Raw genomic sequence first — 27910 nt, 5'->3', positions numbered from 1 at the left:
GTTCTAACGGATCTTTCTGTATTTTGGTAAAAGTGGAGTGCACGGAAAAAATAGCTGGAACAGGTGCAAGTCCAGTAGAGAAGCAGGGGGGAAACATGATGTGCGTAAAGGGAGAGAGCTGCTTGTATCGTAGGGTAAATTAAATGCCTTGTGTTTCAGTTGAGAGGTCAAAGGTTTGGTGCGCACAATAGCCATGTGATGTCAAAGCGCCCTTGAGAAATAAAAAAGTCATCTGATCACTATTGGAGAAGTGTTTCCACTTTGCTGTGATTGAAAGCCTCCTGTTGAGCTGGACAAACCGCGCACACCTGCAGGTTAACTGTGAGGCTGCATCAAGCCGAGCTGCTGCTGCTGCTGCTGTTGCTCTCCAACCACTTCATCTGTTCTCACGCTGAGCCGAGAAGCGGCTCCTGACAAGCAAGCCTGCAATTTGATTTTCCATTTGCAAGAGTTGCCATAGAGTACTGTATTCTCCTTCACACTTAGGAATACAATTACCCCGCTTTATAATTAAACCACAAAAAAAGGCTGACACTGCACACTAATTACCTGCGCTTACTCCTGCAAGCACTGGATATCCCTTCTGTCTCTGACTCACTTGCTAAACCCTCACAGGCATCTGTGCTTAACAATAGGGCTCCACCAGCTTCTATAAATGCTGATCGCCACTCATTTTGTGCATACAAGTTTGTTTTTTCACTTAAAGATGTGACATTTTAAGGAAATCAAATCAAATTTTTAGCAACTTCTCTGAAAAAGCAATTTAATGTATTCAAATTCAGAAATGAGCTCCCTTTTAAGCAGATCTTCTTGTTGGTGGAGGGGTCACCATTCCTGCATGTGCCGTTACCAGCAGCAACCACAGGTGTTGCTTCACCAACCAGCGCTTAAAGGATAATATTTCACCATGTTCATGCCGAACACGTTTCTTCCATTTGTGACATTGCAGTGCACCCTAACGTACCCTCAGTTTGGCCTCTAGAATTCTGCAATGCATCTTTAACTAGTTTTAAGTTATTTAGCAGATTATGAAAGCAGACTGATGCAAGTTTAGATTTTTCTTCCATGCAGACGTTTGATCCAAATGCTGCCTCTGATGAAAATCAACCCACCAATGACAGAAACATGGATTCTGACATCCTGGGTTTCATTTGTAACAAGCCTAAAAACCTAATCCTGTCAACTTCCAGGGTGGTCGTTTTTTCTTCTGAAATTGTTTCTGACTTGAATGGCTGAATCACTGTGATATTGCAACATGTGCTGTGTAGGGGATTTTACAGTGTTTAAACAGAGTTGTGGGTGAGCTGGTGTGCTCGAGCTGCAGCAAGTGTCAGCAGGGTGAGTGGAGGAAAGAGGCGTGGATCTGCACATTCTGAAGGAAGTGACAATGTTGAGTTCCATCCAAGCTGTTTGAAGGATAAATGTGTAAATATGATACACAGAGTTTTAATGAGCTTGACAAAAAAGAACAATTTTTATAAACAAAATTGCTGCTTTAGTCTTGCTTTCATTTGACTCCTTTCAGTGATAGATAAATGCTATTGTTTGAAGACATCCCTTCCAGCTTTGGTACTCACTGATGTGTATTTTTGCTGCTGTTTTTTCATTACACAGAACAGAAAATGAATATATTCCATATGACTGCAGACATAAGTATTTTGTTCTGAACACTTGTGCTCAATCTTTTACGACCATAATCCTCATTAACCTCGAAGGCAATCTAAATGGCCAATCTCATTGTAATTTGAGTAAATTACAAGGGCGGGAGTTGGACTGTTGTCCCCTGTCGAGCCAGACACTGTCACTGCAGGGCCAGAGTGAGTGATCCTGCTCCAGTGTCAGAGCTGTTTGTCCCCCAAGATCAATTGAATAAACATTTGTCTTCAGTAGCGCGGTGCCCTCGTCGTTCTTTCGCTCAGGCGTACCTTTTTGCATGTATGCATTGGTGGGGAAGGCATACACGCACACACATATACACCCAGCCTGGACTACTGGGCTCAGTGTTGCATTACGGGATTTACGGTCCGAGGTAGAAAGCGAGCAAAAAAAAACAGAAGAGCAGATAAGACTCTGCAGATATTATCATGTGCAACAGTGGAAAACGTAATAATATGACTGTGATGTAGAAGACGCGATAAGCTTTTGTGTCACCTACACCGATGTTTGTCTGATACATGTGCAAAAAGTGTGTAAATGTGTGTGTGTTTATGAGGTTATTGAGTAATTGAAGGTGTTCTGATGGTTGGTGTTACAGCAGCAAACCCCAAATCCTATTTTTCCTTACTGTGTTTTATGAGTGAATAAAAAAAAAGTTGTGTGTTTTTTGTTTTTTTTTGTTTTTTAAGATATAACTGCACATCATAAAAATTTGGACTAAAGCACTTCCCTTTGTGTCGCTGTCTGCCAAATTCTGGCTGTGGGGAGAATAAGCAGGGATAATTAGGGGGAATAAGAACTGAACATGTGAGGTAGAATTTGGAGCATTCTTGAAAGAGAATATTTTATATGTAACTGTGGTTGAGGGTGTGAAAGCAGTAACCTTGCGACTGTTGCCATGGCTCTTGAAGGACTATTATTTGTCAGAAGACATATTCTCTGTTCTCTAGCTAAACTTACTGTTTTCTCTTTCTCTCTCTCTTCGTAGATCTATCTTGCTCTTTTACCGTCGCTCTCCTGCTGAGATGTGATAATTGTGTGTCCTCATACATGAAAATCCCCAATCATCCCAATCCCCAAAGCCCCAGACCCTGATATCTCAAATTCTCAAATTCCCAGTACCTCCAGGCTCTTTTATCGAAGAACGAATCCCCTGGAGTCCCTTTAACCTCATCTCTACAGCCTTGGGTAGTAAGATAAATGCTTTGAAGCATGTAATTTAAACCCATTAAAAATTGCCATCACTCCTTGACTCCTCCTGTGATCACACCTTAAGCCCCTTACCCCTCGACATCTTGAGACGCTTACAACCCTTTGATAGTCCTCTCAGCAGTCATGGCCTTGGATCCGTGGTCCTTCCTCTCGGCTTCCCCCAACATCTCCATCCCCGAGCCCCTCCTGTACGACAGCTACATCCAAGGGAACGAGTCCGACCTGGACCCCAACATCACCGAGACCAGCGAGCATCACCAGGACAAGACCAGCTCAGTGGTCATCACCTTCATCTACTTCGTGGTGTGCGCTGTGGGACTGTGCGGCAACACCCTGGTCATCTATGTGATCCTGCGATACGCCAAAATGAAGACGGTGACCAACATCTACATCCTGAACCTGGCAGTGGCAGATGTTCTGTGCATGATGAGCCTGCCGTTCATCGCCCTGCAGCTGTCGTTGGTCCACTGGCCCTTTGGAGAGGCTCTGTGCAGGGTGATCATGACTGTAGGTGGGTACAGAGCATACGGCTGATGGTTCACTGCCGAAAGAAGCAGCAGATTTACTGTCCAAAGAGATACTTTTGGTTCCTTAAGAGGGAAATAAGTAATTATGGGGAGTCATTATCTACTATGGTTGCAATGAAGAAAATAATGCAGCTGCAGCTAAAGGGGTGCTTGTCTAAAACTTTGGACACTGAAGTGTTTTAAATAAATAATTTGGGAAATATATGACAAAAGTTAGATTAAAACTAAAAAACTAAAAAAATTAAACAAACAACTGAGACAGTTAGCCTAGCTTAGCATAAAAACCATAAAACATTTTTTTTTTAAACTGAGCTTTTACAAGATTGAATTTCCCTTCTGGGATAAATAAAGTATTTTTCATTTCATTCATTTCATTTCATGTCATAAACAGGGGAAGCAACTAGCCCAGCTCTGTTCAAAGAAAACTAAATCAAAACACGTTTAAGGTGTAGCCATTAAATCATTGTGTCTTCCCTGTTTCATTGTACCAAAAACAAATATGAAATCAAAGGGAAACTCGAGGTTTTTTTGACGGGAATGTAAGCAGGACTCTCTCTGGGAGGCTGTGACTTCTGAGTGTCTTGTCTTCATAGCAACTAGTACAAACAAGACACACTCTAATGTATACAGATACATTATAATTAGCAGGATATCTTGCTTCCAGTTTTCTATGCTAAGTCAAAATATCATTGCGAGGCTGCAACTTCAGCTTTAAGCAGTTTTAGGGTATATTTTCTTTTGTTCCTTGTCACATTTTTACTCACTGTGGGCTCATTTTTTTTATTGCAATATAAAATCCTGTACCTCTTTGGAAACAGCACAACCTTAGCTAGAAGTAGAGAGCAGTCAATAATGTCTTATAATGCACAAGTTGTAAAAACAAACAAACAAGCAAACAGTTGGTACCAATTTTGAGGGAAAATGGGGGATTCATGTGTTTTTGATGCTATTGAACTGAGCCTATTTACATTTTCACAAGATTCACAAACTTTTTCACACTACTCTGCACATTATTTTTTTAAAAAGATGTTGCACAATAATGAATGTGTCTTCGAACAACTTGATGACAACTTGCTCCCCTTTGTACAGTTTTTAAGCAGGGCTGCATTTGTTTGTATGTTTCATTTCAACCTCTTATCTCCTCTCTGCACTGTGGAACCACAGAATCCAGTGCAAATGGTTTACCTTTTGATCAAATTTTAAATGACACGTGCAGAATAATGGGATTTTCATAAAATATTATGCTCCTAAACTACTATTTGGTTATTTTACCTGGTTGTTAATGTTCAGGCTTTTCTTATCTACATCACCATGTAGCACATTTGCATAACGCCTTCCTTGTGGCTACTTTGACATGCCCTCCATCAAAGAAAGAGTAGCTTTCTCCATTATTCCCATATTCCACACTACATCCCTATGCTCAGATTTGAGGTTACAATACATAACCAACATTTTCCCACTATCATCGGGCCAGCTGACCAATCAGATGAGACTGGACTTTTAGGGAGGTGGGCTTTAAAGAGACAATGTTGTGATGATATAATAAAGATAATGTGTTTTTTGATCATTAAAGCATTCAAACTTGTTCTAGCAGACCCAAAAAATAATAATGATAAACCTATAAATGTGCATAGTAGGGGTTCTATAAAATGGCTTCAATCTCACTCTGACCACCTCTCATTTGATTTTTAAAAAAATCTAACCTTAGTGAGTATCGAGTATGTAACATGTATTATCCAACTCACTTCTTCCTCTTTCCACCATCTGCTCCCTCTCCTTCTCCATCCCGTTCCAGACTCTCTTAATCAGTTCACCAGCATCTTCTGCCTGATGGTGATGAGCATCGACCGATACCTGGCTGTGGTCCACCCTATCAAGTCCACAAAATGGCGGAAGCCGAGGGTAGCCAAACTAATCAACCTCACAGTATGGGGCGTGTCGCTGTTAGTCATCCTACCAACGATGATCTTCAGTGGGCTGAACAAGGTGCCAGTATGTGGCATCGTGTGGCCGGAGCCCCAGGATGTCTATTACACAGCCTTCATATTCTACACCTTCTTCATTGGATTCTTCCTGCCTCTGGCAGTAATATGTCTGTGCTACCTGCTCATCATAGTCAAGGTGAGAGCCTTCCACTGCTTGTGTCGCTTTACATAATGCAGAATTTTTAAGCATTTGTGTCCTGTCTTTTATATTCAGTTACAAGCTATTCCCTATGGCTTACATAAAAATACACCAATATTTTTGACTTACTTTGGTCACTTGGTGGAATCCAAAAGCAACTCAGTTTAATCAGTTTAAAATCCCAATGTTACACGATTTTGTTGTAGGGATATCCCTCATCAAAGCAAATGTTAACTGATCAGTATTGGCACAAACCTATACCCGATTGTCTGTTTGCCTCTGCTGTCACACAGGTGTTGTAAATGTGAATCGTTTTCTTAAGTGTCACAGAAGACTATATCATGGTGCCCCTTTACTAGCAAAACCCCCAAAATGCCTCGAGCTAGTCAACACAGAACTGCTTTCCTCCTCTGGTGGCTACAAGGCTCAATAGTAAGAGCCTCCACCTACTGGCACAACCAGGTACTACAGCTAATCGACATTACTCGAAGTGCGTATTATCTATGAAAATGGTATCGAGTAACCAAACACTGAATAAATCAGATTGGAGGCAACCCCGCCTCCCTAAATCTGTAGTGTTAATATTTGCCACTGTCGCACAAAAAAACTGTTGATAGTATTTTTACATTTCAAGATATATTTACTTGCAAATATATGTTACATGTGAAAAGACCATCACTCGACAGATTCATGCTGACCTTTACAGTAGGACACAAGGGTTCTGGAGTGCAGAGTTTGTGTAACTCTTTGCAGTTCATTGTTCACTTCGCACCATCAAAATAAATCAAATGAAAAAAAATGGGTTTGAAAGTGTCCATCCAATCTATCCAACCATCTGCTTTACCTACTTTATGCTGTGGGAGGTTTGCAGAGGGACTTGTTCTTAACCCAACTGACAAAGTACAAGAAGTGGGCCTAGCACAAAGCAACAGACAACCACTCATTTGCTCTCACACCTACAGCCAATTTAGAATCCCCAGTGAAGCAAACATGCATGACTTTGGACTGTGACAGGAACCCAGAGCGCAGGCATAGGGAGAACATGCAAACCCCACATAGAAAGACCCCAGGACCCGCCACTGCTCCTCTATGTATTCTCATTTTTTCCCCAACTACCTCACAAAAGAATAATTGTCTCTCGGCCTAATTTGTTCACACCTAGGTTGAATATTTCATGATTCCATTTCTGTACAAAAAAATCAAAACGTCTCATCATTCTCTTTTTCCATTTCTGTGTTTGGCACTTGTGATTGAGAAATAGCCTACAGGATGCAGTCCACAATATAATCCTACATTATGTATTATGTAGCGCATCTGGTCAAGCAATAATTTATAGGACACACTATTCTGGGTTTGGACACACATGAGAGACATGCATGTACAGAGGCATCGGCCAGTGTATTGTTGTTAATGATGTTGTCTAGATTAAACATCGAGTAACAGCCTTTTTCTACCTCCCCCACCTCCCAGCTGACCCAGAAGGTGTGTTTGCAGTGATCCAAATTATAGCCTGTAAGCTAATAAATAAATGAATGAATACATACAATTATGTGTGGCTACATAAATGAATAAATGAAGGGAATGAAAGTAAAGACAGCATTATCATAATAATGCTATAGGCTACCCTTTTATTAATGCTTCACGTATAGTGTAGCCAATTAATTATTGAATGGTCAGAAAGTACTATATAGCACAGAGCGTGGTTATGCGACTGAGCCTGGGTGACTGTAGACTCCCCCGTGCTCAAATGGTACAGTCCAACCATAATAATATATTTTTTTTTAAAAACACACAAAAATGGAAAGCAAGAAAAAAGGTAAGGGATCAAATCCAGTTAATGATTTGTTCTTCATTTGATTTGTTCTAATGGTGCAAATTAAACAAAGAGATGACTGAATAGGAGCTCTCTTATCAGGCAAGCTATGGACATCACATTGATGATTATGATTTCACAGGCATTAATCGATTATTAATTAAAGGGATTTAAATTGGAGAAATGTCTGTGATAGGCAGATTTAAAGGGACGAAAAGAATTAGTTACTCTAATAGAGTGGTAGCCTTCTATTAAAATCAATACAAGTGCATGTACAATAAATTAAGATATTGGAAGATTTCTTCCTCTTTCTTCCCCCATTGCTATAGTGCTGCCAAACTGCAGGTCCACTTGATGCTGGAGGCAATATGCAAAATTATTTACCTTGCTTCATTATTTACTTGTTCACTTCCTTGCAAGGAGCTACATGAGAATAATGCGTTCCTGTCTGTCCACTAAAAATAAAGCTCCAGTCAGCAGCCTGTTGACTCAGAATACCAGAAAGAGCAGCTTATTAAACCTCACTAATTGTGTTATGTTTTGTTTGTTAAAGTCCAGTAAAGAAATGGTTTAAATGCATAATTTTGCAAAAATCCTAACTGCATGTTGCTGCACTTTGGACAAAATCCAAAAACCTGCTTTTAGTCCTGACTGTAGCTTCATATTTCACATATGTTAGTTTGTAATGTGAACAGATAAGCATGTATCCTAAAATGTGATTTAATGTTGTTGATGTTTCTGTGTGAACACTGTGTTGCTTCCCGTCACCAGGTGAAGTCTTCTGGCATGCGTGTGGGTTCCACAAAGCGCAAGCGTTCCGAGCGTAAGGTGACGCGGATGGTGTCCATCGTGGTGGCCGTGTTCGTCCTCTGCTGGCTGCCTTTCTACATTTTCAACGTCACCTCCGTCACCGGCTCCATCAACCCCACCTCGGCCGTGAAGAGCACGTTTGACTTTGTGGTGGTGCTCGGCTACGCCAACAGCTGCGCCAACCCCATCCTGTACGCCTTCCTGTCGGACAACTTCAAGAAGAGCTTTCAGAATGTTCTGTGCCTGAAAAAGGTGGCGGGCCTGGACGAGATCGAGCGCAGCGACAGCAGGGCGGACAGGAGCAGGATGGTCAACGAAGCCGTGATCATCAATGCCAACCTGGAGACTCACAATGCCGCCCTGCTCAATGGCGAGCTGCAGACCAGCATCTGAGGATAATGGAGGGGTAGCATCGCCCAGGGAGGCAAGAGAGCGGTCTGAAGCGCTGCCAGAGCACTGCTACTGACCCCGGCTCAAAGAAGAGGGAGCAGGGGAGTGATGTAATAGCTGCTCATGGACACATGAGCAAAGTCTAAATGAAAAATAAACAATTTCTTAAGGGGGTCAGGGAAAGTACACTGACTTCAGCTCGAAACTCCTGATAACTGGGTTAATGAGGCAACTTGAGCTGTGTAACCCTGACGTGGAGCAAACATGTATTTTGACTGAAGTCATTTTCAACCACGTAGAGACAAGTGATGTGGAAATCAAATGTTATTAAGAGTGCTGTTTGTGCTTGCCAGCTTGTAGCTTCTATCGAGTCATCTGGGTGAACCAAAATCGAAACGAGACGCAGGACGTGAGAGTGGACCGATGTGGGTCCAATAAAGAACTGCTGGGGCTGGTTCACCTGTGGAAGACTGAGGTCTGAGGGGATTGAGCACCATCCATTTTCTACTTCATGGATTTTTTTTTTTCTTTTCTGAAAGCTTAAAAGGTTCGGCATTGATTTCTCTGAATATGGAAATACTGCTGAAGAAGTCGACCCAACAGTTCACTGGAAAACCGTCAGCACAGTAATCCTCTCGAGACGTTCGAAGATAAAAATCTGAAACTACAACACAAAGATGAATAATTTTACAGTCATATTTTATTCATGCCAGATGATTAGTCTGGTCTTACATGATCAGTCCAACAAAAAAAAAAAGGCGAGGATGCTCTTTTCCCTCTCTAGTTGGCCTTTTTAACGGAGAAGCTTCATTGATCTGTAAACTCTTGAATTTAACATTCTGGATTATTGATCAGAATGAGGGATGGGGAATCATCTTTGCAGAGGTTCTAACCTTGTTCCTTCACAACAGCGTGACTTTGTATATAGGAAACGTGTTCTGCAGAGTGTGGGGGAGAGTGCGACACATGGACGGCTCGAATCAAAATGAATTTTAAAGGCAAACTCTGCTGTAACGATCTGTATTGTTGAGATATGCATTGAGTTTGTGAAACCCATCATGCGTACTTTATAATGTATCCTAATCTTCAAAAGTAGTTACCCCTCGTACTGTTGTAAGGAGCCCACATCTACTTGTAAATTGCTGTGTTTTGACATGTTGAAATGTGACCCTTGGATTCACATTTGGGTTCAGCCGGTGTGTTCGCGAAGATGCCTAACAATCACAAGAAAATGTGTCATGCAGTCAAACTCGGAGGGAGAGGGGGGGGGCTAAAGGAGACGCTGAGAGCGGGATATCAAAAGAAGTCAATCTTGCATTGTATCCACTGAGAACACAAGAGACAGGAAGAGAGCTAGGTGTTTGTGCGTGGGTGAGTGAGAAGGAGAGAGACAACTTGAAGCGTCTGTATAATCATTTCAGAATCTTTTCATTTCCAGCCAAAGAAGACCATTTTGAAGGTTGCTCACTTGTGGACATCAATGGCTTTGAATAGTTAAAAAAAACAACAGCAAAAAAAAAAACACTTATATATAGACAGAACAAACATACAGTTTATGTGTCGTATTTACATACACATATACAAAGTAAGGTCATCGAGGCCAGCTACAGCCTGTTGCACCATTAAAGCTCAAAGGTGTATTTCAGTGATTTTCTTTTGCAATTCTATTAAGTTCCCTGCCTTCGCCCTAAGTCAGCTGGGATAGGCTCCAGCCCCCCCGCGGCCCTCGTGAGGATTAAGCGGTGTATAGATAATGGATGGATGGAATTCTGTTAAGTTGCATTTGGTCACTTTTCAAAGGAACGGTTGAAATGGAAACCAAAGGAGCAACAACATACTAAATTTTATGTGTTAAGCTCCAAAAATAACACATGTCCCAAGATGCAACTGGACAGCATCTTTGATCTGTCTGGTTAGTCCAGTGTCTTTCTAATTCAGCACTCATTGACACCTAAACTATCTATATATTAAAGTGTTGGCAAGATCCACTTACCTTGTGGCAGTAAAGTCAGAAATAAAACATAGGTGGTGTTCACAGTCACATACAATACATGGGGACCCAGTGTTGCTTGTCACTATGGATACCATACAACACTCTGATAATCTATAATAGTTTAACGTTAAGGTTGAAAAAAAATAACGCAAAGAGCTTGCTATAAATAGGACCTTGACTCAGTGCATACTGTACAGCAGATGTGACCACAAGTCCACTACATCACAATACTCTGGATGTGTTTAGAGGCTTCATTTGAGGCACATGGCTGCTACCAATTGGGTTGGAGATGTGACAGCGTCGGTCTGTCAGTTCACTATGTGGTACAGACATACAATAGATACTGATGAATGAATGGTATTAACCTTGGTAATCCCTTAACTTTTAATTTATCAGCGCTATCAGGTGAAGTTTCTATATTTTTCAATGCTTCAGTTTACAACCCGATACCTGCCAACCTACATGACATGCCCATCCTCTTAATTCACATCATTTTTTCCTTTTTTAAAAAAAATTATACATTGAATGTTTCAGATCATGCAAACAGAGGACTCTCGAACATGATGTGATGGTTCATTTAATTGACATCATCTTTGCTTATATAAATTCACAGCTCTCGTATAGTTTCTGTGTTTCCATGAATCCCAGTAATAATCGGGCTTTTGAAGTATCCTGGTTCTTTATTTGCACATGTAAACATCGTATATCAATTTTATAGATAAGCCTTTATCCTGGTTTTGAGAAACTCAGTCATAAGAAATCAGGATATTGTTGCATGTGTCCTTCTTATCCCAGTTTCTGAAACTCAAGTGACAAACACAGACTAAGCAATATTCCCCACAGTTGAGTAGTTTGTACAATATCATGACTGCTCTCGTTGGTATCAGAAGTGTTTTTCCCATTTGGTCACATGTAAAATTTCAACTGTGTCTCGGTTGAACTCATCATTTTCTCTCCACTCAGGGTCACTGAACTTCATGGGAAAAGCTAATTCCTCTAACTCCTTGTAGTTTGATGTTCAACCATAATTTCATTAGACATTGTGCTGCATTATGAGCCCAAACATGACTTTTTTTAGAGTGTACCATTAATTCACCTTTTCCTTGTCCCACACAGTGCCAGTGCCAGCCTCACACAGGTCAAAATGAAGAACTTGTTCAATATTTCCTGTCACCCTTGCCTCCTGTCGTTGGCAACGAAACGGATAAGTCAAATTTTCAACACTATGTTGGCATTTAATAGTGCCAAGCCTGCTCTAAGCCAAAGTGGAGGTCATTCTAACAGTCAAATTAACTTAAGGTGAAGCTAAGAGTTACAGAAATGTCAGATTAAATTTGTGTTTTGAACATCACAAGCGCCTGCACATGCATTAATCAGAAACTGGAATGCTAGTATTTATCATATGCACTGGAATATGAATAGCCACATCTCAATGTAAATGTCATATCCCATATATGTAAACACAATTAATGAACCGTGAGCCTTGGCCATTGTTGCCATGGAGAAGAGGCCGCTCACAGTGGAAGTAAATTAAAAGTGCTTCATCAATACCGTAGAGAACAAAACACGAGGTGACTGTTGCTGCATTCACTGGTCACCCTTTGCTTCGCTCCTGCTGAGCTCAAGTACAACCACAGAGCCACTTAGCTTTAAATCAATGGTGGCTGCTTTGAACTGGTATATTCATCCACTGGCACAGCTCCAGGCTTTAATCTAAACCTAGAGCATTTGACAGCATCTTTAGCTTTTACACTGCAAAGAAAAACAATACCAGTACGTGAAGTTAGATGTACAGACCCCACTGAGCTTCCTCACAGAGCAAGAGCCAAAGCAGCGACAACAAACGACCACGTCCCAAACACCCAAATTCGGAAACCTTATCACTCCATTAATGCTGACTGAATGATTTCACATCCACAGCAGATATGCACTTCCATCCCAGTTATCAGGCTTTTTGTGCGCCGTGGCTTCCGCAACGGACTTCCACGACGGAGCCACACCTGGTTGCCGGGAGATTTGTCAAACAACTCCATGGCAGCAATAAGGTTGCTGACCATATGCCGCGGTGTCAGACTGACTTTGTCCCAGTATATCAGTCCCGTCAGAAGCCATCAATCAGGGCAATCAGAAGAGACGAGGAGGCAGACGGGGCTTGTCCTGAGAGGTTACTGCTGACAGTGATTACGCGAGGCCACACAGAAACACTCGCACAGATAGGCGTGTCCCAGTTGGAAGTGGGCAACACACCTTATAATTTGTCGTGACATTCTCTCCGTGCTGTCATTGCTGCCGGTGATGTTTCTGGCGGGGTCGGTCCCACCTTCACTCACAGGTCAAAGTAGGAAGACACACTTTCAGTCAGGTATTTGTAGGCACTAGTGTAGGTACAGTTCCACGTGATTTTGCTTCATTGCTCACAGCAAACGTGAACCCCTTGTAGCATTGTCTGAGTAATGCATAGGCTGATGACCAGTTCCGCTTCAGGGGAGTCATAGTGACCCAGTGGACTGCGCATTGTGTAACAAGACCCAAGGGCTTTATGATGAGTGATACCCACAACCAGAAATATGTTACGTTGTAATCACAGAATCATAATGAAACATGCAATATCTTTCTTAATACTGTTATTTTTCAGATTATGTAACCTACGTGTACGCGTCCAAGAGAGTAACTCATTTCTCTGTTCTCATTCTCAACCATCGCAGGTATTTATCGGCTTCAAGCCTGCAGTGCAAAAACTATTCTCTCATCATCCACAGTTAATTACTTTTGCTCTCCATGTGTCTTTCGATCTCTCTCCCTCATTCGTTCGCGAGCACAGCAAGTGAGGAGTAATATGAGCTGACACACATTTTACACCCACCCAAACCGAGCTGAGCTGAAACGTATTGAGCCGTGCTAAAGAAAGCACGCTATGCTTGTCATTGCCACTGGCTATTTGGACATATTTAATGGAGTTAATGTACTTAATGGACCATTTTGATGTTTAATAGATGTCGCTAAAGACGGTTTGTGCCAAAGCCAGTGCAAATGTAGCGTAGAACTGCTGGGGCAACGAGACGGTGTCTGGAGTAGCTGCTTTCTTCATCATTTTGTGAAGTTGAGTCTGAGTTGGCATGTATCTTGGCTAGCTGGGTACTGTTCAGTACCAAATGTGAAAAAGGGCCTTTGTCCAGATTTCTGGCTGGTTCCTGCCACTGTATAGTGTACAGATGAGAGGCAGAAGCAAGGGGAATGTGAAAACCCCTGTCTTCTTGCGCTCTGTTGTTTTTTTTCGAAAAGTAAGTTCATTTGCGAAGGGCTATAACGTGCACTCCTGAGGATGCACTGTTCAGTATAAATTCTATGTATTTGTGGTATCCTCTGCTTGTTCTTGCATGGGGAGCTTTGCATATCCCACCCTCTGTTACCAGTGTTGCATACGTTACTGTGCGCCACCAAGCAGCCACAACCACGGCTTGAAGTCGAAGCTAATGTGGAAGAACCTAAAAGTGCAATACCAGTGAGGGTCACTAGGTGCTGGTTCCAAATGATTTCTGGCTCCGATAGACTCTGATTCAAACAGCCTCATGAAAGACTAGCCTAATACATTTTTTGCAGGTCATTATGATATCATTAGTTAAAATCACTTTGTCTGATGAGTGTGCCGGTGTTCATTTAAAGAAATAATTCCATCATTGAGTAGATATTAGGCCTCGAAGAGAGGTATGTTTGAGGGCATGACTGATTGATATGCCTGGTGTGGAACAAATTCCAATCAAGTTTCAAGTGTCTCCTGTTCTGCATCGCTTCCCAAGCATCCTGGATCCAACTAGATGGTGTTGACTGTAAAGCCATTCTTTAGGCTTCAATTTAGCTTCAGTCACTGACTGTGTATAAAGATGAACAAATCCTCGGTGACGTCACCCCATAGGTTTCCTGCAGAGCAAAATACAGGCTCGATGTGGCGGCACAGACTGCCTCGTTTTTAATTTTGCATACTTTCAATTCTTAATACATTTTAAATGGATGAGTTATATAAAAACTCACCCCGGTTGCTATTGTAAATGAAGAAATTAGCTATAGAGACCAGAACTGTGTTTTGTAGCAGGCTGTAAACGTGTTTACTTGTTGGACAGGTTACCATTGGGGTCCATGGGGATTGACTCACTTTTGAAGACAGCCTCAAGTGGACATTGGAGGAACTGCAGAGGTTGCTGCTCAGCTCCAATAAAAATCAGTGGGAGACATGTTGGGCATCTTTATATACAGTCTATTGGTGCCACTTTTTTTTTTTTTTTTGCTAAATAGGCTCTCAGACAAAAGAAAAAAAAGGTACAGAGTTGTACAGCAACAACAGGTTCAACTTTGTAGCTTTTATGTTATAATCAGCAACATCTGTATGAATTTCACCTTATAATCCTGAATACACAAACTTTAGGTGAGCTGGTCATAACTGCTTGTGTCTGGCAGTGTACAGCTGTGGATATGTACTTTTCTGTGCTGTTACTTTTATCTATGTGCCTTGAAACTTGATATAAAAATCATCTGGTGACGTCGGTGTACAGCGAAACAACATTGTAACCTGTTTCTCCCAAAAGCCAACCAACCAAAGGCCTTTGTACTCTACAGACATGTTGGCAGCCAAAACATAACAGAGACCTGCTGTATATCACTTTTACTACTATTTCCCCAGCTTACATAGCTTATGTTTGTGTGATATAATGTCTAAAGCAGATGTTTATTTGTGACTCTTTATTGTTGCATACTGTAGATTATAATGTGATCAATGATTGTAACGGACAGGCCAATGTCCTTGTCTCTGCAAATAAAATGCAGACCATGGTCCAACTTGTGCATTTGTGTGTCAGTGAATGAGTGTGTGTGTGCGCTTGTGTTAGTGTGGAGGCAACGGCAACTACTGAACATCTTACAAAGTTCCTGGAATAGCAGCTTGATTGCTCCATCCAGTGTGTATATCCTGTAGGAATACATTCCTTGGAGGGACTCCAAGTTTTTTTTCTGGATCCCTGAACATATCATACAGAACACGTTATGTTACAGATGGTAGCCAATGTGGGATTCAGTGAACGCCAGCATTCCTCAAGGGGCTTTGAAGGGACTCCCCAGAAACAGAAACAGTTAAATCTCATTTTTTATTCTGTCATATTCTGGCTCATGGTTGGACAGAGAGTTGGAGCACATGTGAGTTTAACATAACCAAAAATAAATAAATAATACACTCAGATATTCCCAAGAAAAAAGACAACTAGACTTCTTTTTTTTTTGTTCTTTAAGATTTATTACCTCTCAACTGAGAGGCTTCCTCAGTACAGAAGCCTCTTGGATGAGAGGTGCAGCCCAAATGAAGGGTACTACATGTGCCAAAGTCGTTCCAGGATGAGCTGGGTCTTCCTTACTTCAGGTTTTAAGCAGAAAAAAAAATTTTGTTAAAGATCCCATCTTGTGAAAATCTAGTTTTATACCTTTGTAGCATGTCCATATGGTGTGCTTTAAGTGAAATAAGCTAAGAAGTCAACGGCAAGGCTGAGTATTCACACCTTGACATCTTGGGTTTTATGCCTAACAACCTAAGGAACCAATAACATTTTCCTAATTAGTTAATGGCCTTGAACATTTGTCCCAAGATACTTTTCAATACAACTTTGTGTTCATTTTTACATTTTGGTCCCATGTGGAGTCAAAGAAGCTCTTTATAGAGCTGTCTCACATGATGGGTGTGTAGCAGAGTGTTCAATTTGAAAAAATACTTCAATTTGCAATGTTTTACTGCTAGACTTTCATCAGGCAAATGGTGTTTTACAAATGCAAGCCATTTTAATTAATGAGTGGCCACATAATATATGAAGGCATAAATTACAAAACATCTCTTTATCAGGCGACCACTTTTAATTACATACAGAGAGTAAGAATAATAAATATGGTATATAAACGGAAAGTTGTTTATATGGGTGTAATCCTGGGTTGTGAATGCTTGGACACGTTCTATATATGAAGGAATCTGCAATTGCAATCAGGATGTTTCTACTAAATATGCAAATTAACTAACATTACATTAAGCATGGAAGAGAAGAAAGGTTAAGAGCAACAATAAATCATTTCAACAATAAATTTACTCCAGATCCTCCCCACATTGGTTGTGGAGCTACTTCCTATTAAAGATGGCCTCGCTTTGTAACGAACCATTTGCTTGATGAAGGTTTAGCATAGAAACTTTGTATATAAATGACTTCTTGCAAGTTAGACAGTGTTTCATTTAAAGTAAATTAAACTATACCTTGTGATTGATAGGTTTCTCCTGCATTATTGTACGTACAGTAGTGTCCTCAGCTTCTCAGTCAGATTCATCCATTACTACTTAGAGTTTTAGAGCACCAAGATAAAAACGGCTAAATGCCAAATTCAAGGTTTCAAATGGTAGTATGCAAACCAACAGGTGCTGCCATGGTGACTACAGTCTATTAATGAGACCCTGCTAGAAAACTCCTAGCGCTCCCCCTATAAGTATAGACATATGCTCACAAAACTAATGCTTAAAAGGCACCTGCAGTGAAGGGTAAAGTTGCGTCATTTGGCTTCAAGTTATATCTGACAATCTGTTATCTTGTTCCCCATCTGCTATCCCCACCCGAGCCACTCCCCCACCCCCTCATCACCACCCTCACCCCAACCAGTCGAGGCAGATGGCCGCCCTCCCTGAGCCTGGTTCTGTCTGAGCTTTGTTTTCGTCTTTCCCGGTGAATGGGAGTTTGTCTTGGTTCCTTCCCACTCTAGCCAAGAGTTTGCTCAAAGGGAATCCAAAGTGCAGCGTCGCGAGATGACAAGATGACATGATATATTGTGAGTTGGCGCTGTATAAATACAATTGAATCGAATTGTATTAAGCTCCCCATGACAAAATCATATCAAATATTTCCTTCGGTTTCATGTGGATGTATTTATATCCCCTGACACACAGAAGTAGGTGAGGCTCAATCTGATACAGCATCCTCTCATATCACTTCTCATTTTCTCTCCCGCCTGAGTCGCCTCCATATGACTCACATCTCTGAACAGCGTGCCAATATGCGATGCTGAGGACTCAGTTCCACTGTGGAAACTAGTAATGTATTCCGTAACGAATGTCGTGCTTGGGGGTGTTTTATTGTGGTGGTGGCAGGTGAGAAGATGGAGATGGGGGATTAAATAAAAGTAAAGAGAGAATTTTCACATCCGTCTCGAAGCTGAACTGGAGTTTAAGCACAGTCAGGTTTGAATGTCAACATCAAAAATGTCAGCAAATGCAGCCCATGTTCCCGCTGATTTATTGTAAGCTTCGGTAAAGTATGATAAAGCCTCTGTATGTATGACCTTTTCAACAACCAGATGGAAAAATGTCCAATCAAACCACTTCTTTTGAAAAGTTCTGTTGCATAATAAGGACTAAGTCGTAGCAAGTAGACGAAACTAGAATCAGTGTGTAAAAAAATGTTAAATGAAACCACGACAAGAGGCGAGACTATCACGCTTTTTCAGAGTGACGATCACACTTTTTCCAATTTGCTACGAAACGTCTTCATATGCCCAAAGTTATTTGGTCCTTCAGCCAAATTTAACACCACTAAAGCTGTGGAACAAGACTCAGTTTGTGACGAAAGTAGAAATTAGTCGTGCGGCACTTACACTTTAGAAAAAAAGCAGTTCTTTTAAAGCAAGTTGACCCGAGTGTAGATCCTCATGCAGTTAGTCATAAAGGGACGAACATAAGGTGTTTGAAACAATTTAAAACATTTATTTGAAAAGCAGCCGGTGGCTCGTGCAGCTCGTCCTTAAATACTGTCGTCCTTGTTTGCCACAATTACACCAGAAGTTGACATATTTCCCTCAAAACCACATCATTGAACCTGCACAAACACAACTCATCCTTTTGTAGACTTCAGGTATAAACCGTCTATTAGCCACGCATTTCACACAACTTTCTCCTCCTCTTCTGCTATTTCTATTTTACAGTTTTTTTTTTCTAAATCCCCACCACTACGAGAAAGAACAACAACAACCTCCGGGCAGCAGCGTACTGCACTAAAAAATTTAAAGGGGGATTTGGATCGTGCAGTAAGGCAACGCTGCTAGTTTTTTTCCCCCCACTAAATTAGCTTCTTTTTTTGACAGCACATTGCCTCTCTGCATGTAAATGCTCCATTAAAACAATTCCCCTGTCACGATTTTGAGTGAACATCATCGCTGCATCCTTCACTCAGCTCGATCCAAGACAACTTTAAAGAAATTTTAAAAAGGCAGAGCATTTTCTCCCACTATAGCTGAGTGATAGTGATGCAACCAGATCATTTTTTACTTCTTATATTCTGGCTAAAGACTAAACCTGACTGACATATCATCACTTTTTAATCCAATACAGATAACTTACTCAATGCATTAGCTTTCATGTCATGTTTCTGGCCACTGATTCCAGAAAATAAGCCCAATAGTCACTTTCCTTTTTGCTCTACTTTTGGTCTCCACCACCTGCACCTTCACTACATTCCCTAGCTAGTTGCCAACTTTAACTAGACCTCTCTTTCTGTATCTTCACGCACAGCTGTTTCTTCTTGCTTCACTGATAACAGCTGCCTGCGGTGGCCTAAAACAACTTCATGAGAGCAGCGAGAGTGAACCACAACAATAAAGCTGTGGGCCCGAAAACCAACCAACCAAAAGACACCGAAACACTTTGTAAAAGTGCAGCAGGGCTGTGTCACAGTTGCTTCATTAGTACAACACCTCTCTGACACGAGCCCTCAAGTTATCCAAATGTTGATCTAAAGACACTGACTATAGCAGCTTTTTTTTCATCTATAAAGATGAACTTTTTATGTTGTGTTAAAATTCTATCGAGCAAATCCACTTGGTAAACACTAATGCTATTCGATGCAGGAAGACTCACACACAAGAATAATGCATGAAACGGAACAAACAGATACATCTCGACCATCTGCTGCACGTGATAGCAGGTGGTTCATTTTAGTAGCGTGAGCGCATCAAAACCAGACCCGGTACATCAGATGTCCTCACATTACATAACTTCCACCTGCACAGATAAAACAAAGTGTCTGAGTTTTTCACTTGTCTGTAATGAACCGAGTTTTCTTCTGACAGCTTCTGACACCGAAGAAAGGAAATGTGGAAGTGCAGTGCTGTCTGTTTGATCTCACAAAGGTACCCTCTTGTGGGCAGAAAAACACCTTTCAGTGGTCTAGCAGAAGATTCAGGGGAGCTCTGCACAGCACGTGGGCTCACATCCTTTGATCATGCGTGTTCGTACGCTTGTCAATACTATCTTTATCTCATTGTAAGGCTCCTTTCATCCTCTCCAAACGTCTACCTGCGCACCTTTATCTTTCCACCTTGTCGCCAGTCGTAGAGAAAACAGCGTAAGGCTACTTTCTGAAACATCCCTGCAGTGGGACCTGACGAACAGCCTGTTTCCCCTGAGATAAAGCGAGAGCTGAGGAGTGAAATGATGCATGTAAGCCTCCACAGTCTAGAGATCAGGTTGGAAGATACTGTGGAACATGTTGTCTTCATGTACTGCAGCCTGTCTCCATCTGCTGGTCTAGGTCTGGTACTGTAGATGTGAATGTGGAGCGTTCCAGGTTATAAAATGATGCCAGAGGAGATGTTTTTGTGACACAAACTCCTGTCATTCATCCATCCATTATCTATACACCGCTTAATCCTCATGAGGGTCGTGGGGGGGCTGGACCCTATCCCAGCTGACTTAGAGTGAAGGCAGGGGACACCCTGGACAGGTCGCCAGTGTATCGCTACACTTAGAGACAGACAACCAAGCGCGCTCACATTCGAGGACAATTCAGAATCACCAATTAACCTCAACATGATTTTGGACTGTGTGGGAGGAAGCTGGAGAACCCAGAGAGAACCCACGCTGCACGGAGAACATGCAAATTCCAAGCAGAAAGATCCCAGGTACCCCTACCGGGACGCGAACCGGCGACCTTCTTGCTGCGAGGCAACAGTGCTACCAACTCCGCCACCCTGCAGCCCTCTTGCTCATGCCATCAAAAGATATCTTGCTAATCTGCTTTAATGCATGTGATAAGAGGCTTCGTGCAAACTAAAGTTTACATGGAGCAAAATTCTTCTAAATTTAGTCTTTTTAATACAAAGTTTTGTCCATTCTGTGCGTGAAAAAAATCCAATTACTCAAAGCCTTTGAAAAAGTATGCCTTAAACTTGCAAAGAATTGCACATGGGTTGCCTATTGACTGATTTGGTCCTGTTTGGGCCTTTTTGTATTGTTCTCTGTTTTACTCATGTGAGCTGGCTTCCTTTTCCCTTTTCAGAATTTGACTACCCATCTGCAGGGAGTCTATTCTGGGTGAACTCAGGTTTCTGAAGGTGGCTACACAAACACCTTCTTTTCCTTCTTCTGGATTCACACCATCTGCAGTATGTGCTTCACAACAATACCTGCATTTAGGAGTCCGTCTTCATGTTGTTTTTAATCATCCTCACCGACCTGCAAGTTGATCTCTATGCTTTTTCTAGGCCTTAACATTAACAGACACACAAATTTAAGTCTATAAAGCTGTGATTTTTCCCCCCTGTTAGGTGCAAGTCACAATATTAAATGCATCTTCCTCTTTGGATTTTTTTTTTTTTCTAAATGATGATTTTAACATTTCTCGGTGTGGAGTTTTTGATGAGGTAAACAGTAATAAATAGAATACGACTGCAGATTTGGACACTGTCTTTTGCGCACTGTGTGAGGACATCAGTGAGAGAAGAAGCATTGTCATCCTAAAACTATTAATACTAATGAAGGTATTAATGCCATTACAAGTCCTGCATCCCAAACCTCATTTAAGTATCAGCAAGATTTACCCAAAGTATCAAAAGGTTAAGTACTTATTCTGAAGAAAAAAATTCCCTGTCAGTGTTTTACTTTGATATATTATGTCGAGATAATGAATCTGGTCATTGTACTGGTGTAGATATTTACGGCTGAACTCATTTTAATTACTTTTTATACTGTTGGGCAGCTTCATCTAAAGCAATGCATCATATTCTATAAGACCTTCATAGGTCTGTATCGCACAAATGTCAACTTTTTTTTTAAATGTAAAGAACAGCCAAAACACTAGCTTTTAATACACAGAGATACATTCTAATGGGTTAAATCAACAATCAGAAAGTAGTTTAATATGCAGAAGAATGTTCTAAACTCATAAAGGAACAGTTAACACTGTTACTTTACCTGAAAAAGTTTAATTCAACCACCAGATTTAAACCACAAACAGAAGTTTACATACACTGTTTAAAATTTTAGTTATTTGTTTTCACTGTCTGACATTATACCAGACTAAACGTTTCCTGTTGTAGGTCAGTTAGGATTACCAAAATTATTTCTTCTCCATGCCAGAATAATGAGAGAGAGAGAGATTTTTTTTTTTACGACTTTCTTCGAAGTCGGAAGTGTACATACATTTCCTTAGTATTTGGTAGCATTGCCTTTAAACTACATGACTTGGGTCAAATGTTTTGGGTTTCCTTTCACAAGCTTCTCACAATAGTCGAATAGAATTCTGGCCCATTCCTTCTGACAGTCAGGTTTTTTGCCCGCCTTGCTCCACACACTTTTTCAGCTCTTTCAGCCCACAAATTTTCTCCAGGATTGAGATCAGGGCTTTGTGATGGCCACTCCCAAACACTGAATTTGTTGTCCTGAAGCCTCTTTGTAACTCATTGTCCATTTGAAGACCCATTTGAACTTCCTGGCTGATGTCTTGAGATGTTGCTTCAATATTTCCACATAATGTTCTTTCCTCATGATGCCATCTATTTTGTGAAGTGCACCAGTCCCTCCTCCAGCAAAACACCCCCACAACATGATACTGTCACCCCCGTGCTTCACAGTTGGGACGGTGTTCTCAGGCTTGCAAGCTTCCCCCTTTATTCCTCCAAATGTAATGATGGTCTTTATGGTTAAATTTTAGTTTCATCAGACCACAGGACATGCCTCCAGAAATTAAGGTCTTTGTCCATGTATGCATTTGCAAACTGTAATCTGGCTTTTTTTTTTCTGTTGAAGTCATGTCTTCTTCCTCTCTGAGTAGCCTTCAGCCCATGTCGGTACAGGACTCGTTTCACTGTGGATAATGACACCAGCTTCAGGAGCATCTTCACAAGGTATTTTGCTTTTGTTCTGGAGGATAAAGGATGAACCAGACTTCCTGATATCTTGACTGATTTCTTTAGATTTTCCATATTATCACAAAACGAAGCAGTGTGTTTGAGGTGTGCCTTAAAATACATCCAGTTAACTTAAATGTTGTCAATTAACCTATCAAAAGCTACCAAAGTCATGACATCATCATCGGGACTTTCCCAAATAGTCTGAAGGCATAGTAATCTTAACGTATGTAAATTTATGACAGAGAAAGTAATAAAAAATTCTCTCTCATTGATCTGGTGTTTGCAAGTAGAAATAATTTTGGTGATCCTAACTGACCCAAAACAGGAAACGTTTAGTCTGATTTAATGGCAGACAGCAAGAAAAAAAAAAGTCTTTTTACACAGTGTATGTAAACTTCTGGTTTCAACTGTGCATATCCTGCATAACTACAGAAGAAAAATATTTTCCTGCATCTTGTCATACCTTCTCAATCAACTAAACGTCTTTTTTTTTCTGAAATGGCTGCAGAACAGGTTGACTGCCTTTACACTATTTTTATGAAAAGCCGCTCAGAACTTATATTAGATCCTTGATATATTATTTAGTTATAACATGATGTCTAACAAACTTTTACAAATTCTAATATTTGTAATGTTTTGCATTCTTTCAAAAGTTTTTGAAGCGTGCATATAATCTCCATCATCTTATAACACATTTAAATTCTTCTATTCAAGATATCTGAGCATGCATCACATCACATTTAATTGCAAATCTTTTGCTTTCACTCTGACTCAACATGCAGCCAAGTCATCACTTCATGGATGCTTCCTCAAATTCAACTTGTGGGTTTTATTCTCGATTTTTACAGTCACACCAAGTTTCATTTGGATGATTTACATACAGAGGTACCCAACCTGGAAGTCTGACTTATTTACAGCTCATTTATTCAAGCACAGTCACGCTTGCAAGGGTAATCCAAAAGATGAAGTGTTTCTTAATCCTTTAAAATCAAACAGCAAAGTTTTATTGTTTGGCTTCAAACTTTTGGAGAAGGCTTTTAAGAGTTCCTTGTTTAATCAGAAAACCTGCTGTTGGATGTATCTGCTGCAGAGAGTGCAGTTAGAGCGCTGCATGAGTGGGAAGCCAGTGAGGGATCATCAGCTTATCATTGCACTGCACACTTTTGCGTGCCTGGGTGTAGGTGTTGGTTGTTGTTCATGGCTCATATGCGCCAAACCTCCGACATAACTGTCACTGTCACCTTTTCTAACCATAATCCAACCGTTTGCATCCATAATGACTCCTAATGTGGTCAATTTTAGGACTTAATGAGGAGCCATTACTCAGTGTCCATTTATCTCTTTCTGAATCCTCACATCTTTATCAGCCCAACTGCACCTGTTGTTTTCAGCATGCAGCGGACTCCTGGTGCTATCTGCAATGCCACAAAGCAGAACAAAATGAGTACGCCGCAAAGCAAAACTAACACCTTTAGGAGTTTGGTCGTCACACAATTTCCGTTATCTTCTAGCAGCTGCACAGCAAAACCATAGTGAAAATCTCTGACTGACTCCTTAAGTTCTTTTTGTTTTTGATCTCGACTCCCCTCTGTTTATCATTATTGTCAGCATTATGAACTTTGTCTCCCTATCGTACTTCCCTCACTTTGGTTTCTAATGTAGTTTTTAGTGAAGCAGATGGACACATAGTGAGACTTTATAAATGGTTTCACAGTACCGAAACACAAAAAGGAAATTACACCGATGAGGAAGTAGAAATAAAGCTGAGCAGGGCTTAAAAGATTTTTTTTGTTGTTGTTGCTATGTGGCAAAAAGAAATCTCTGGTTATCCAAAGTGCACATTTTTAGTAATTTAATGTGCTCATGCTCTGTTTAAAAGTAATTAAATGTATTTACTCTTGGTTTTAGAATGAAGGTGCACATGGATCCTGGCTCATAGGAGAAGTGAAGCACAGATGAAACACTTCAGTCATGTTTCGTGCTCAGCAGAGAGTGAAACACACGGTGTGGAATTGCCCAACAGTTTCACCGTGCTGTGAGAAAGTCGGTTTAGTCACGTCTCTCCACAAACTGCTAGGAAAGCTCTGCGGTGCATTGTTACCTGTCAACACTGAGTCAGATATTACTCTGCCGGTGATAACTGTATCTTAGAGCTCCAACTGTACAACATTTGAAGGTTGTATTCAATACATTTGCACATTTTTATACACTACTTATATGCTGTGCATGCAAGTTATTTTTTACACTCTTAAACAGGATATATTACTTCATTTTAAACCAATATAACAAAATATTTTATGTCAATTTGCAGAAATGTGTAAAACAACACAACTGAATTTTAAATGTTTACTGAAAACAGTTTTTTTTTTTTTTTTTAGAGGTAACATGTTAAGTTTTGTGAGTAATCAAAAGGTGACAGTGTTTTCTGGTCAAAAGGTAACTGTATGCAAAAAAGGTGTCGGTAAAGTAGATTAGTTTCACAACAGACATTTTGACATGTCATAGCAGGAAAACATAGGTGAGCCCAGTATGAATAATCATGTCTCAGTTCAGTCAGTAAAACTGGGAAACGAACCCGATCTCGACTGGAACACCTAAATAACATGTTTTTGTTACTGTATTGTAATTTAGGTAGCTAAACCTGTGGATTTCTATTTATGACATATATGTAAAAGAGTCATGATAGCACAAGTACTGACATTATACACACTTTAGTCCGTAAATGTCTGATATTTCAAGAGAAATTCAATTCAGTTCAAATTCAGTTCAACTCAATTCAATTCAAAAGCTTATTGAGTATTTAATATAAAGACATAAAAACAAACAAACCGCTTCATAAATATCAAATAAAGTAAAGGAAGGCTTTGGAACAACCTGGTTTTCTGCATTAGTTGGCCAAAGAAATCTGAGGCAACATCCAAACTAATATGTTCTCATTTTAAAATGGCATGGATGATCTCTGTGTACCATATACAAAAGATAATGACCATCAGGGTGTTTAAAAACAAAGGTCCAGTTGTATAGAAGTCAATGAGAAAATGGTTCTACTTATAGTGTGGATGCTAGTCATGAACATGGCAGAAAAACACATTTGAAAGTGATCTTGTCGACATGCTGAAGCATCCTTGGCAAGTTGCTCTCATTGGCAGGTCGCCATCTTATGTGGCAGTTCTGCTGCCATTAGTGTGTGGTTTTGTAAATGGCTAAATCAGATGGGGATATTGTAGAAAAAAGTCTTTGTAACCCACTAAGGTAAAGACACGTAACATGAGCACAGACATCTTTGTTTTAATTCTTTCTGTCGTAGGCTTACCTTCAGGGCCGCAAATAAACTCCAAGTAATGATGCTGCCTCCACCGTGCTTCACCTTTGGGGATGTTTTTGTGTTAGTGTGCAGCACCCTTCTCACATCCAACGTAGTTCTTCCTAAACAATTTGAACAAATTTCAAGTTTTATTGTGTTATGTCAAGGCTCTCTTTGAAACACTTTAGGTGTACAAATGTTTTTTTGCTTGCTTTGTTTTGTTAAGTGGCCTCACCCTGCTATGAATCGCCTAACTGTTACTCCGAGTTTTACCTCATTGAGCATTCTGCACAGCGATGTAACCATTTTATATTTTCAAGGTTATCGAGGTCCGTCTGCATGAATAATGTATCTTTATAAAAGGACAATTACATCTGCTATTTATTATTCAAAACATCCCAGCTTCTGTACATGGGTTGTGATTGCATGATACAAGCACTACAGTGGTCTGTCCTCAGTATGTGTGGGTGTTTTGGGTGGGGGGATCCTCGTCATGCACAAGGGGGGAAGTCCCAGATCAGGCGTTGAGTTCATAACCAAATGAGCTGCAATGCTGAAATACAGGCCGCTCTCTCTTTCTCTCATATCTACAAATCAAGGATTCTCCCACTGCTTCTTTGCCATCTTGCCAGGTAAGTGATCTCTCCAGACATCATTTTCAGTGCAAGGTATGACAACACCACTGATGCAAATGTCATGTGTTCAGTATTCGCCGTGCAGGTGGGAATCAAACCCACTTAAGCCTGGATCACTGTACGCAGTTTCTAATGAGAATGAATCAACCCAAAAGCTGAGGGTTCGCGGTGAGGGCTTTGATTAACGGAAACACTGTTACTTTGCGTCTTTCTCCAGGTGCATTTAAACGCACACAAATCAGAGACTGAGAAATGTTGAAAAGGGCAAACAGATAAACGATAAAACAAACAAGAATAAAACTCACAGATATGGCTAAAGTTGTGATTTTAGTTTGTATGGAAATAGTCACTTCTGTCTGGATATTGGTGACCTGCAACAGCGTATGTGTTTATAATAATTACAGACTGAACTTACACTACATTAAATCTGAAGGGGAGCATGCGGAGGACAGTTGGTGCTGTTTACTGGGGTGTGACCCATATACTCAAGAAGAAATCAGGCTTACAACCCTGAATGTGAAAGCACTGGGGGGGAAGGAGGTTGAGATGTGTGTGTGTCTTTCACACTCCGCTGCCTCAGTGCTTGCTGAAGCAGAGAAAACTATATTTTAGGGAAAAAAAGACATGATTTCTAAAAGTATGGATACATAGAAGTTGCAGGGAGGCTGGAATGCTGCTGACAGCCCATTGTCTTTTATTTACTTGGGTTTGTACATGTTTTGCAAGGTTTGCTCTCAAAAATGCTTTTAAAACTCCAACAGAAATAAGTCTGCACCGCTGATACGGTGTTAACTGGTTTAGGTGCAGACCTCGCAGTCTACAGCTGTCATGCATTAGAATGTTTTTTTCTTTTTTGACCTTTTAAAAACAGTTTCACACGGAGGCTGCAAAGTCAAAACAGTTACCACACACGATTCCTCGCCCACCTAGGGGGAAAATATATATATTTTTTAAATTCCAAATAATATGTGGATAAGTTATTGTAAAAAGTACACATATAAAGATGAAGGAACATTTATTTCCAAGTCACCAGTCAGACTAACTTATAACACTTGTGTCAAATATCACTCTGGTTCACTTTTGATTGGCCTAAAAATCTGTTAAATATTGTTCTATTGACTATTATAGCTCTTAGTATAAAATAGCATAGCGTAATATAGTATACTATAGCATTCTAAAATATCACAATATAGTACAGCACAGTGCCATATAGTATACTATATCACTGAAATATATATAGTATAGTATAGTATA

The 27910-nt window shown here is 40.5% G+C and overlaps 1 protein-coding gene across 1 annotated transcript; it reads left to right on the top strand.

The window, feature by feature from the left end:
• The first annotated feature begins 2991 nt into the window (after positions 1–2991).
• Positions 2992–8535, top strand: LOC103364067 (somatostatin receptor type 2). The gene is made up of 3 exons (XM_008291073.1): positions 2992–3379; positions 5191–5516; positions 8104–8535. Exons 1-3 carry the CDS (start codon positions 2992–2994, stop codon positions 8533–8535), a joined length of 1146 nt encoding a protein of 381 aa, XP_008289295.1.
• The last annotated feature ends 19375 nt before the right edge of the window (positions 8536–27910 follow it).

The sequence above is a fragment of the Stegastes partitus genome, unplaced genomic scaffold (assembly GCF_000690725.1).
Source record: "Stegastes partitus isolate 25-593 unplaced genomic scaffold, Stegastes_partitus-1.0.2 Scaffold714, whole genome shotgun sequence".
Classification (NCBI taxonomy): domain Eukaryota; kingdom Metazoa; phylum Chordata; class Actinopteri; family Pomacentridae; genus Stegastes; species Stegastes partitus.
The sequence above is the reverse complement of the archived record's forward strand: the minus strand, read 5'-3'. Positions and strand labels throughout refer to the sequence as shown.

Bases quoted from the DNA above. Each gene is read 5' to 3' on its own strand.
- LOC103364067 (XM_008291073.1), top strand. From the start codon at position 2,992: ATGGCCTTGGATCCGTGGTCCTTCCTCTCGGCTTCCCCCAACATCTCC. The intron at 3,380-5,190 runs GTGGGTACAGAG...ATCCCGTTCCAG, and splicing joins CAGGGTGATCATGACTGTAG to ACTCTCTTAATCAGTTCACC. The intron at 5,517-8,103 runs GTGAGAGCCTTC...TCCCGTCACCAG, and splicing joins ACCTGCTCATCATAGTCAAG to GTGAAGTCTTCTGGCATGCG.